Below are 11,217 nucleotides of genomic sequence, written 5' to 3' on the forward strand. Positions count from 1 at the left end.
TTTACAGTTGGCACTGTACATTGGGGCAGATAGCGTCCTCCTGGCATCCACCAAACCCAAATACGTCTGTTGGACTGCCAGATGCTGAAGCATGATTCATCACTCCAGAGAACATGTTTCCACTGCTCCAGAGTCCAATGGTGGCGAGCTTTACACCACTCCAGCTGATGCTTGGCAATGCACATGGTGATCTTAGGCTTGTGTGCGGCTGCTCGGCCATGTAAACTCATTTCATGAAGCTCCCGATGAACAACTCTTGTGCTGACGTTGCTTCCAGAGGTAGTTTGGAACTCGATAGTGAGTGCTGCAACCGAGGACAGACCATTTTTATGTGCTACGTGCTTCAGCACTCGGTGGTCCTATTCTGTGATCTTATGTGGCCTACCACTTCACGGCTGAGCCGTTGGTGCTCCTAGACGTTTCCACTCCACTATACCAGCACTTACAGTTGACCGGGGTGGCTCAAGCAGGGCTGAAATTTGATGTACTGACTTGTTGGAAAGGTGGCATCCTACGACGGCCATTCTACCACCAATGTTTGTCTATGGAGACTCGGCTGTGACCTCGATTTTAACACGGGTGTGGCTGAAATAGCCGAATCCACTAATTCGAAGGGGTGTCGACATACTTGTGTATATATAGTGTCTTCTTTTTCCTCCAAATGAAAATGTGGATTTTAAATTATTTTTTATTTTTTTTAAATACTCATCATTATCCTCGAGCTTGCAAGGTGAGGGTACTTTTAAAAATATATATTTTTTCTTACTTACAAAATCTATTTCTCTGATTGTGTGTTAGTATAAAATAACATAATTTGTCCGTTTTTTTAGCATACAATATAGCTCAGTACTTGTATTATTTATTTATTGTATTTTTTGCTAATCTTTATCAAGGGATCAAATCATTTGGGACCCCACTGTATATATAATAATAATAATATAAGCCATTTAGTAGACGCTTTTTTGCATTAATTTGACATTCCTTTGTATATAGACTTACATGTAACAGTTTGAATGCAACAGTTTGAATGCAACGGTTAGTAATGTAACAGTTTGAAAGCAACAGTTTCAGCATTATTCTACTATTACGCACGACAGTTTTCCCGAACTATTTTGAGGTCTCCAAAGTGTACATAGCCTAGCCCACTGATTGGGGCGCATCTAACCTAAACCTGTCCACGTTGCTCCCCTGCACCTATAATCTCTCCAACGAAACCGAAAGAAAACAACAAGTTGATTGATTGATCGTGGAAATTGTCCTCGACTTGATGGGACTGGAGTTTGCTGAAATCCCAAGCCCACCGCTAGCAACCCATGACAGAGAGGGAAACTAGAGACGCCAATAGGATTTCGGCGATGTTGGGTAACCACGGAACTTAGGGAAAATCACTGCACATCCTGGGTCCGCTTGCCAACGCGTTGACTTTACCCACGAAAGCGTTTTTAAACACCCAAATAGGCTACTAACCTTTTGGATACAATGTACACAGCCCGATCACGAATAACTCCCGCAGATCCAGCTGGCTCCCGAAGACACGGATTTGCTTGTCTGAAGATCATCCTATAGAAAATGATAAATGGTAGGTGGCCATTCCCTTCTGACATGTGATGCATACTTGCGTAACGATGGGTGCTGTCCTAGATCAATGGAAAGCACACATGGAGATGGGGTCCATTCATGTAGATAAAACCAACTTATGTTATAGTGTTTTCTCTCTGTTCTGAACTGTTGCATGTTGAATAGTTTGATCATGATTAAATATAGACATATACGTACCGTTTACGCACTCTGTCGTGCGCCCAAGAATAACCTTTCAATTACGCGCATTGCGCGCAGGACGCATTCCATATTAAATCTACAAATAATGAATGTGAATTAAAACAAGCTGACTGGCAGGTATGTGTTAACTCACACATTACTTGATTTTTCAGCATGTGAACGGGCGTGTGCTCCGTAGCGTCGTGGTGTTTCTGCTGTTGGGTGTCTCCTACAGTAAGCGCAGGTGCAACTACACGGATATACTCAGCACGTACAGAGAACTAATCTTCGTTGAACTTCAGTATTTGGTATGTGGGCCTTCAGATCGTTGAAAGTGTGTTACTGTTGTTCACAAGATCCAAGTGGCTTTATCTCAAATATAACTATTAGTTTTGTCTTTATTAATTTATTCTACCTGTTATATTGACTCTGGAAAATGGCAGATGCAAAATTCACACTTTAGAAAAACGTATTCCATAAGTCTGGCACTAGCTTGTGCCTACACAAATATTATGCAGGGCAAGTCTGTACAGTGGAATACATGTTTTTGACTGCCTTCACTGGTTTGTTATGAATTTAAAAACATGTGTATCCCTGTATTGTCTAACAGACATGTATGTTTTCTTGGAACAGAATCTGACAGGCACTTTTGACACACCCAAAGAGAGGGACCATTGTCCCTCAGGAAAGGTAGTGTGTGTGTGTGTGTGTGTCTTTGGTTTTACTATCCTTATGGGGACTAGGAGTCCTCACAAGGATAGTAAAACAATGAAAACTGTCATTGTCATTTCGCAGGTCCCCACAAGGAAAAATTATATTTTAGGCTTAAATTAGTTTTAGATTTGGGGTTATGGTTAAGGTTAGGGTTAGTTTAAGGGTTAGGGAAAATAGGATGTTGAATGGAAATCAATTGTTTGCTCCCCACAAGGATAGTAAAACAAATGTGTGTGTGTGTTTGTTTGTGTGTCAGTTTCAGCACCATGGACAGGGGATGTAGCTAATATGCACCTCTGTGAAAACAATTACACCTTGCCTTATACTCCAATTACAACTTTGTTTGTTTGTTTGAGTGATTGATTGAATGATTGATTGCTTGAATGTATGAAATAAAAATGTGAATTGCAGATGACAACACAATCATTATACAAAATGTATTTCCAACGTGTATCTCTTATTTGACAGTATGCCTAATAATTCACTGTTTTCCCATGCTTCATTATGGCAGCTGCAGCACGTGTTGCGCTCCATCCATGGTATGACGGAGCAGTTCCTGTGCCAGGGCTGGGACCAGGAACACGGGCGGGGCAGCAGGCAGCAGAGGGGCATGAAGAAGCCAGTGGAGATGATGGCAGTGCTGATCAGACAGAACTGCAGGCAAACTGACCTGGTGAGGCTGCTTTAAAGACAGGGCTAGGTTTCACTATGGTTCTGGCGAATGCTTTTTGTCACTTACGAATCATTTTTTAATAATGATAGTAAATGTGTATAAATGATGTATATCAGTCAATGACGATGTAATGAGATGAGACGGATCCTCAATGTTTTGCCTTTGCTTTCTTTAAGGCGAGGAGACAGAAGAGAACAGCGCCGTGTGTGACTACCCAGAGGACGAAGGGAATGAACAGGAAGAGGATGAGACTCATCAGGGCACTGATAAACTGTTGGCAGAAGCTGCAGAGTTTGTACACACCCACAAAATAATTTGGGAAAAAAACATTTTTATTTTTATCAAAATTGTTTCAAAAAAGCATTTATGGATTCTGTTTGGTTCTTATTTTGTAGAGTAGAATGACAGTTTGTATGTCAGGCATAGGCCTCTGTTTATGACCTTTTACTTCCTATCTGTACAGTCCCACATGTATAAGCTATAGGTCACCATAGATCAGGGATGGGCCACTTTGATGTGGGCGGGGGCCACAAAAAAAAACGAACTGACCATGCTTACTATAAGTTTACATAACTAGCCGCTAGACTAACTTGCCAATCTAAAAATGTTTAACTGACTTGGGCTAATTAAGTGACTGCTGATGCACAAAACACATGTTGAAATTGCACTTTGTGTAATCTATTATTCTAACTCTCAACAGTAAGTTGAGACCCGACTGAGTTCCCCCCATTAATTATGGTTGTTAGAGGATGGTTTTACAATGCAGGGAAGATATTTACCTGTAATACCTTGGTGCACACACATTTTATAACTCTTAGCTATCTCACAATCCAGATATGAAATGTCTTCAAGATGCCCACTGATAAAGGTTTCTTAAACTGCACCATTGGTTGTTTATTCCTGTAATCATCGAAAAATGGGCTATTACTAGATACCTATTGTTTAGTTCTCTTGTTATAAGAAATTGTTATCAAAATGGACAAAAAACAAGAAACTTCCCAAGTTGCATAACTTCCAGAACGTTTCTCATTTTAGGGTTTTGTTTCTGTGGGGAAAGATATTCCACATGCACAGTCATGTTTACATGAACTCTGTAGCACTGTTAGTGCTATCCTGGATCCTTGGGACGTCCATTCCATAAACTTAACCCTAACCATTTTAAATGTCTACTTCAATATGGTCATACCAAGGATCATTTAGCTATTTGATTTACAATTTTAGAACCCCTTAAGGTATCAAAACATTTTTGTTTGATGAAACATTGAATTTGGCCTTACTGCTATTAGCCCATAGAAACACATTGACTAATAGCTTCATACAGATTAACAGTAAGAAAATACATTCTAAAGGAATTTTATTCTGAAGTGTCTGTCCTATATCTGAGACATATAGGAATGATCAGGACACGAATATATATATATATATATATATATATATTTACATGTATTTAACCTCTTGGTTTAGGCACTAAACGATCTCCATATATTTCCATTCATTCTGTTCACTGGTACCCAAACAAAAAACTGATATCGCTAGTTTAACGGGCCACAGATTTTGATGGGGATTTTACTATTACGCTAAATCGACTCTAGGGCGTTTTGAGCACTGGATACAAATCAGTATTTTACTTCCATCCGTCAGTTCACATACATGAAAGCCGGTCACTAGGGGGCAATAGTGACCGTTTTTACCTTCAATTAGGTTTTGATTTTGCTAGAGCTGTGTGGACAGGGATGGCAGGTGTGCATAGGTATCTGCGTCTTAGTTCAAAGGTTGCAAGTACGAATCCAGCAATAGAAGGTTACTTTTGAGAGTTTTGTTTTAAGCCTATCACAAACCTTTACCCTTATGTGGATCATTCGGAGTTAATGCCTAACATAATCATCTGCCTTTGATTCCAAAGGTTGTAAATTCGAATCCAGCAATATAAAGTTGTTTTGGATATTTTAGTTTTAAGCCTATCCCAAACCTTAACCCTTACCTTAACCATTCAGAGTTAATGTCTAAACTTAACCCTAACCTGAAAATGTCAGAGATAATGGCTAAACCTAACCTTGAACATTTAGAAATTTGATATTTGCAACAACTTCTAAATTTGACGTTTGAGAAACATGGATGAATGATAAATCCTGAGGTGGCATGGGGGTTGTTTGAGGAGGGGGCAACCCTGGTTGTTATGGAGCGTTCCCGAGGGCACAGAGCTCGGTATCAACTACAAGAGCTGGCAGGTCGGGTCTTGTTTCCAGGGGGTGAAGATGATCCCACCAGGCTTCCACTTCCTCCACTACTGTTCCTCCAATGCACCAGACCGTGGGGGTGAAACAGGCCTCTGAAGCAGCGAGATCTGTCTGGCCAACTGGGAAGCCAAAGAGGAGGATCTGGACATCTCTGCCTCCCAGAATGAAGAGGTGGGCCGGGTCTGGGTGGGCCTACAAGACCTGGACCCTTTCCTGGGCCCCTACCCGTACGAGCTGATGTAGAAATGTGTCTCCCTAACTGCCTGCGTTAACCAAGAGCTGGCCACAAGGTTGCAGCTTCTCCTGGGTTGTATGTGTGCCGTCAACAACCTAATCTCATAACTTTAGCTCAAACACCAAGAACCGCGAGGAACAGAACCTGCCTAGGAACAATAAAGTGTCAGACCATGAAGGAGGGGCTGGACAGGATGAAGCTGAGAGATGGGACTGAGCTGAGGTTCTCCCTCATCCCCAGGCAGACCTCCCCTCCTGGAGCCACCCCAGCCCAGATCACCCAGTGTAGCCCAGACCTGAGCTGCAGTGGCAAGAATAAGTATGTGAACCCTTTGGAATTACCTGGATTTCTGCATACATTGGTCATCAAATTTGATCTGATCTTCATGTAAGTCACAATAATAGGCAAACATAGTGTGCTTAAACTAATAACACACAAATTATTGTATTTTTCTTGTCTATATTGAATACATCATTTAAACATTCACAGTGTAAGTTAGAAAAAGTATGTGAACCCCTAGGCTAATGACTTCTCCAAAAGCTACAGTGCCTTGCAAAAGTATTCATCCCTGTCAGAGTGTGAGCAACTGGTTGAAGGAAGTCAGGTGCAGGAGAGCAGAGATGAGTGAACAGGCACTTTATTCAGGCAGAGGAAAACAGCCGGACGCAAACTGCGTCACAACACTCCGGCCCAAGGGAAAAAGCGATAGCGCACAAATACACAAATAGGTACAAATAACAAAACCACGGGTTACAATACCCGGCACAAAACCAGCCTGAAGCGTCACACACGTAACGAATGAACAATACCACACACAGACATGTGGGGAACAGAGGATAATATACACGTAGAGTAATGCAGGGATGTAAACCAGGTGTGCGGGGAAAAAAAGACAAAACAAATGCAAAAAGAAAGGTGGAGCGGCGATGGCTAGAAGACCGGTGACGTCAACCGCCGAACGCCGCCCGAACAAGGAGAGGGACCGACTTCAGCGGGAGTCGTTACAATCCCCTTTGGCATTTCTCCTATTCTGTTGCATTACAACCTGTAATTTAAATGGATTTTTATTTGGATTTCAAGTAATGGACATACACAAAATAGTCCAAATTGGTGAAGTGAAATGAAAAAAATAACTTGTTTAAAAAAAAAACGGAAAAGTGGTGCGTGCATATGTATTCACACCATTTGCTATGAAGCCCCTAAATAAGATCTGGTGCAACCAATTACCTTCAGAAGTCACATAATTAGTTAAATAAAGTCCACCTGTGTGCAATCTAATTGTCACATGATCTCAGTATATATAAACCTGTTCAGAAAGGCCAAGCAAGCGGAACCATGAAGACCAAGGAGCTCTCCAAACAGGTCAGGGACAAAGTTGTGGAAAAGTACAGATCAGGGTTGGGTTATAAAAAAATATGCAAAACTTTGAACATCCCACGGAGCACCATTAAATCCATTATTTAAAAATGGAAAGAATATGGCACCACAACAAACCTGTCAAGAGAGGGTCGTCCACCAAAACTCACAGACCAGGTAAGGAGGGCATTCATCAGAGAGGCAACAAAGAGACTTAAGATAACCCTGAAGGAGCTGCAATACACCATAGCTGTCACATATACTCCCTCTCCAGCCTCTAGGTCATCAGGCTGCTGATTATCCCGCACACCTGTCACCATCGTCTCGTGCACCAGGGCCTCATGACATTCACCTGGACTCCATCACCTCCTTGATTATTTTCCCTATATCTGTCACTCCCCTTGGTTCTTTCCTCGGGTGTTATTGACTCTGTTTCATGTCGGTGCATTGTTTGTGTTTCGTGTTTATTGTTTTGTTTATTTATTAAAGCACTCACTCCCTGTACTTGCTTCCCAACTCTCAGCGCACTCGTTATAACAGCGGAGATTGGAGTATCTGTCCATAGGACCACTTTAAGCCGTACACTCCACAGAGCTGGGCTTTACGGAAGAGTGGCCAAAAAAATGCCATTGCTTAAAGAAAACAAATAAGCAAACACGTTTGGTGTTTGCCAAAAGGCATGTGGGAGACTCCCCAAACATATGGAAGAAGGTACTCTGGTCAGATGAGTCTAAAATTGAGCTTTTTGGCCATCAAGGAAAACGCTATGTCTGGCACAAACCCAACACCTCTTATCACCACGAGAACACCAATATGGTGGTGGCAGCATCATGCTGTGGGGAAGTTTTCATCGGCAGGGACTGGGAAACTGGTCAGAATTGAAGGAATGATGGATGGCGCTAAATACAGGGAAATTCTTGAGGGAAACCTGTTTCATTCTTCCAGAGATTTGAGACTGGGACGGAGGTTCACCTTCCAACAGGACAATACTGCTAAGCATACTGCTAAAGCAACACTGGAGTGGTTTAAAGGGAAACATTTAAATGTCTTGGAATGGCCTAGTCAAAGCCCAGACCTCAATCCAATTGAGAATCTGTGGTATTGATTAAAGATTGCTGTACACCAGAGGAACCCATCCAACTTGAAGGAGCTGGAGCAGTTTTGCCTTGAAGAATGGGCAAAACTCCCAGTGGCTAGATGTGCCAAGCTTATAGAGACATACCCCAAGTGACTTGCAGCTGTAATTGCTACAAAAGGTGACTCTACAATCTATTGACTGTTTTGGGGGGAGGGGGGTGAATAGTTATGCATGCTCAAGTTTTCAGTTTTTTTTGTATTATTTCTTGTTTGTTTCACAATAAAACATATTTTCCATCTTCAATGTGGTAGGCAAAATCAATTTTAATTCCAGGTTGTAAGGCAACAAAATAGGAAAAATGCCAAGGGGGGTGAATACTTTCGCAAGCCACTGTAATTGGAGTCAGTAGTCAGCTAACCTGGAGTCCAATCAATGAGACGAGATTGGAGATGTTGGTTAGAGCTGCCCTACCCTATTAAAAAAATTAAATAATTTGAGTTTGCTTTTCACAAGAAGCATTGCCTGATGTGAACCATGCCTTGAACAAAATAGATCTCAGAAGACCTAAGATTAAGAATTGTTGACTTGCATGAATCTGGAAAGGGTTACAAAAGTATCTCTAAAAGCCTTGATGTTCATCAGTCCACGATAAGACAAATTGTCTATAAATGGAGAAAGTTCAGCACTGTTGCTACTCTCCCTAGGAGTGGCCATCCTGCAAAGATGACTGCAAAAGCACAGTGTAGAATGCTTAATGAGGTTAAGAAGAATGCTGGAGTGTCAGCTAAAGACTTACAGAAATCTCTGGAACATGCTAACATCTCTGTTGACGTGTCTACGATACGTAAAACACTAATCAAGAATGGTGTTCATGGGAGATGCCACTGCTGTCCAAAACAAACCATTGCTACACGTCTGACGTTTGCAAATGTGCACCTGGATGTTCCACAGCGCTACTGGCAAAATTTTCAGTGGACAGATAAAACTACAGTTGAGTTGTTTGGAAGGAACACACACTATGTGTGGAGAAAAAAAGGCAAAGCACACCAACATCAAAACCTCCTCCCAACTGTAAAGTATGGTGGAGGGAGCATCATGGTTTGAGGCTGCTTTGCTGCCTCAGGGCCTGGACAGCTCGCTATCATTGACGGAAAAATGAATTCCCAAATGTATCAACAATAAAAAAGTAAAAGAAAAATACCTTTATTTAAGCAGGAGAATGTTAGGCTATCTGTCCAACAATTGAAGCTCAACAGAAGTTTGGTGATGCAACAGGACAACGACCCCAAACACAGAAGTAAATCAACAACAGAATGGCTTCAACAGAAGAAAATATGTCTTCTGGAGTAGCCCAGTCAGAGTGCTGACCTCAACCCGATTGAGATGCTGTGGCATGACCTCAAGAGAGCAGTTCACACCAGACATCCCAAGAATATTGCTGAACTGAAACAGTTTTGTAAAGAGGAATATTCCAAAATTCCTCCTGACCGCTGTGCAGATCTGATCCGCAACAAAACAAATCCGCAGAAAACGTTTAGTTGAGGTTATTGCTCCAAAGGAGGGTCAACCAGTTATTAAATCTAAGGGTTCACATACTTTTCCCACCCTGCACTGTGAATGTTTACACGGTGTGTTCAATAAAGACATGAAAAATTATAATTGTTTGTGTGATATTACTTTAAGCAGACTGTGTTTGTCTATTGTTGTGACCTAGATGAAGTTCAGATCAAATTGTATTACCAATTTATGCAGAAATCTTATATTTATTTACAAAGGGTTCACATACTATTTCTTGCCACTGTATGCCCTGGACATTCTGCTGGAGAAACACCACCAGCAGCAACCACTCAATGAGCTAGGTGAAGCGGAAGTAAGATCTATGTGATATATTTGACTGATTTATGTGAATTTATGGAGAAGATAAAGTGAATAGGAACTTAGACTAGACGTTATAGATAGCGAAACATCAAAGGAGATTGGGGCTTAGACATTTGAATTGACATGATTGCAACCATGCTGTAGTCATAAGTCTTTCTGCCTCAGGTGCCTATCCTCAACCACTATAAACCACATTTAATAGGAAAACTGACAACTACAGCCTTTGCTCTAAGAGCTGTAAAACAACCTGGATATGTCACATTAATGTTTTGTGTTCGTTCATCGGCAGTTGAAAATTAACTGTCTTTCTGATTGCCTCTCTCTGTTTCTCTCCTATGCCTTTCCCTCTCCCTCCCTCCCTCCCTCTCCCCAGGTGAGTCGCAGTTTGCATTTGTGTGTTTTCTCATTGGGACAGTGTACGTACGAGGGCTTTGAGCACAGGAAGCGTCTGCTGGCCCTGCTGTGTCGTAGTGATAGCCCGGATCTATACCTGGGCCTCATCGCTGTGCTCTACCAGCAGCTGGGAGAGATACCTACAGACTTCTCTGTGGACATTGTGTCTCAGGACAACTACCTCACCACGCTACAGGTGAGCTGGCATCAATGAAACCCCATCATTACTGATGTCTGTATTATAGAATATCTCCCCCAGTTCTAGAAGACAAAACAGACCGCAGCGAAAATTGGTTAAAAGCAGCAGGTGGCCATCCTATCGCATCTGACCACAGAACACAGTCCATCATTTTCTATTAATTTCCTGATAATTCTACATGTTGAATCTGCTGCACACGGCCAGCGTTTGTTACGGTGTGACTCGTGTCTAACTTGCTCTCCATTTCCCTTCTCTCCATCAGGACTTCTTCCAGTTTGCCAGTGGGCCTGGGGTGGACGGCACCCTGCGGAAGAGGGCAGAGAAGTTCAAGGCCCACCTGACCACTGAGGTAGATCCTGACGATTGTGACCCTGTCGTAGTGTTACTGCCTGAGAGGATCACACTGGACTGAGCATGCTCTGAAGAACATCCAGGGTCATAGGTACGTGGGGGTCAGGAAATAGGACTGCAACCTTGTCTTAAAGAAGAGACATACATTTTTTTTTAAATTTGTATTATTTTTATTTATTATACTTTTAGCCTTTTTTCACCCCAATTGGTAGTTATAGTCTTGTCCCATCCCTGCAACTCGCATACGGACTCGGGAGAGGCGAAGGTCAAGAGCCATGCATCCTCCGAAACTCGACCCTGCCAAGCCGCACTGCTTCTTGACACACTGCTCGCTTAACCCAAAAG

The 11,217-nt window shown here is 42.1% G+C and overlaps 1 protein-coding gene across 1 annotated transcript; it reads left to right on the forward strand.

Annotated features, from left to right (window-relative positions):
• The first annotated feature begins 5,264 nt into the window (after positions 1-5,264).
• On the forward strand, positions 5,265-10,933 carry aar2 (AAR2 splicing factor). The gene is given in 8 exon segments (XM_071346760.1): positions 5,265-5,324; positions 5,326-5,738; positions 5,740-5,775; positions 5,777-5,918; positions 9,853-9,910; positions 10,303-10,346; positions 10,348-10,518; positions 10,784-10,933. Coding segments are annotated over 8 exon segments (1,074 nt in total).
• Positions 10,934-11,217: the final 284 nt, after the last annotated feature.

This window comes from Salvelinus alpinus, chromosome 17 (genome assembly GCF_045679555.1).
Source record: "Salvelinus alpinus chromosome 17, SLU_Salpinus.1, whole genome shotgun sequence".
Taxonomy (NCBI): Eukaryota; Metazoa; Chordata; class Actinopteri; order Salmoniformes; family Salmonidae; genus Salvelinus; species Salvelinus alpinus.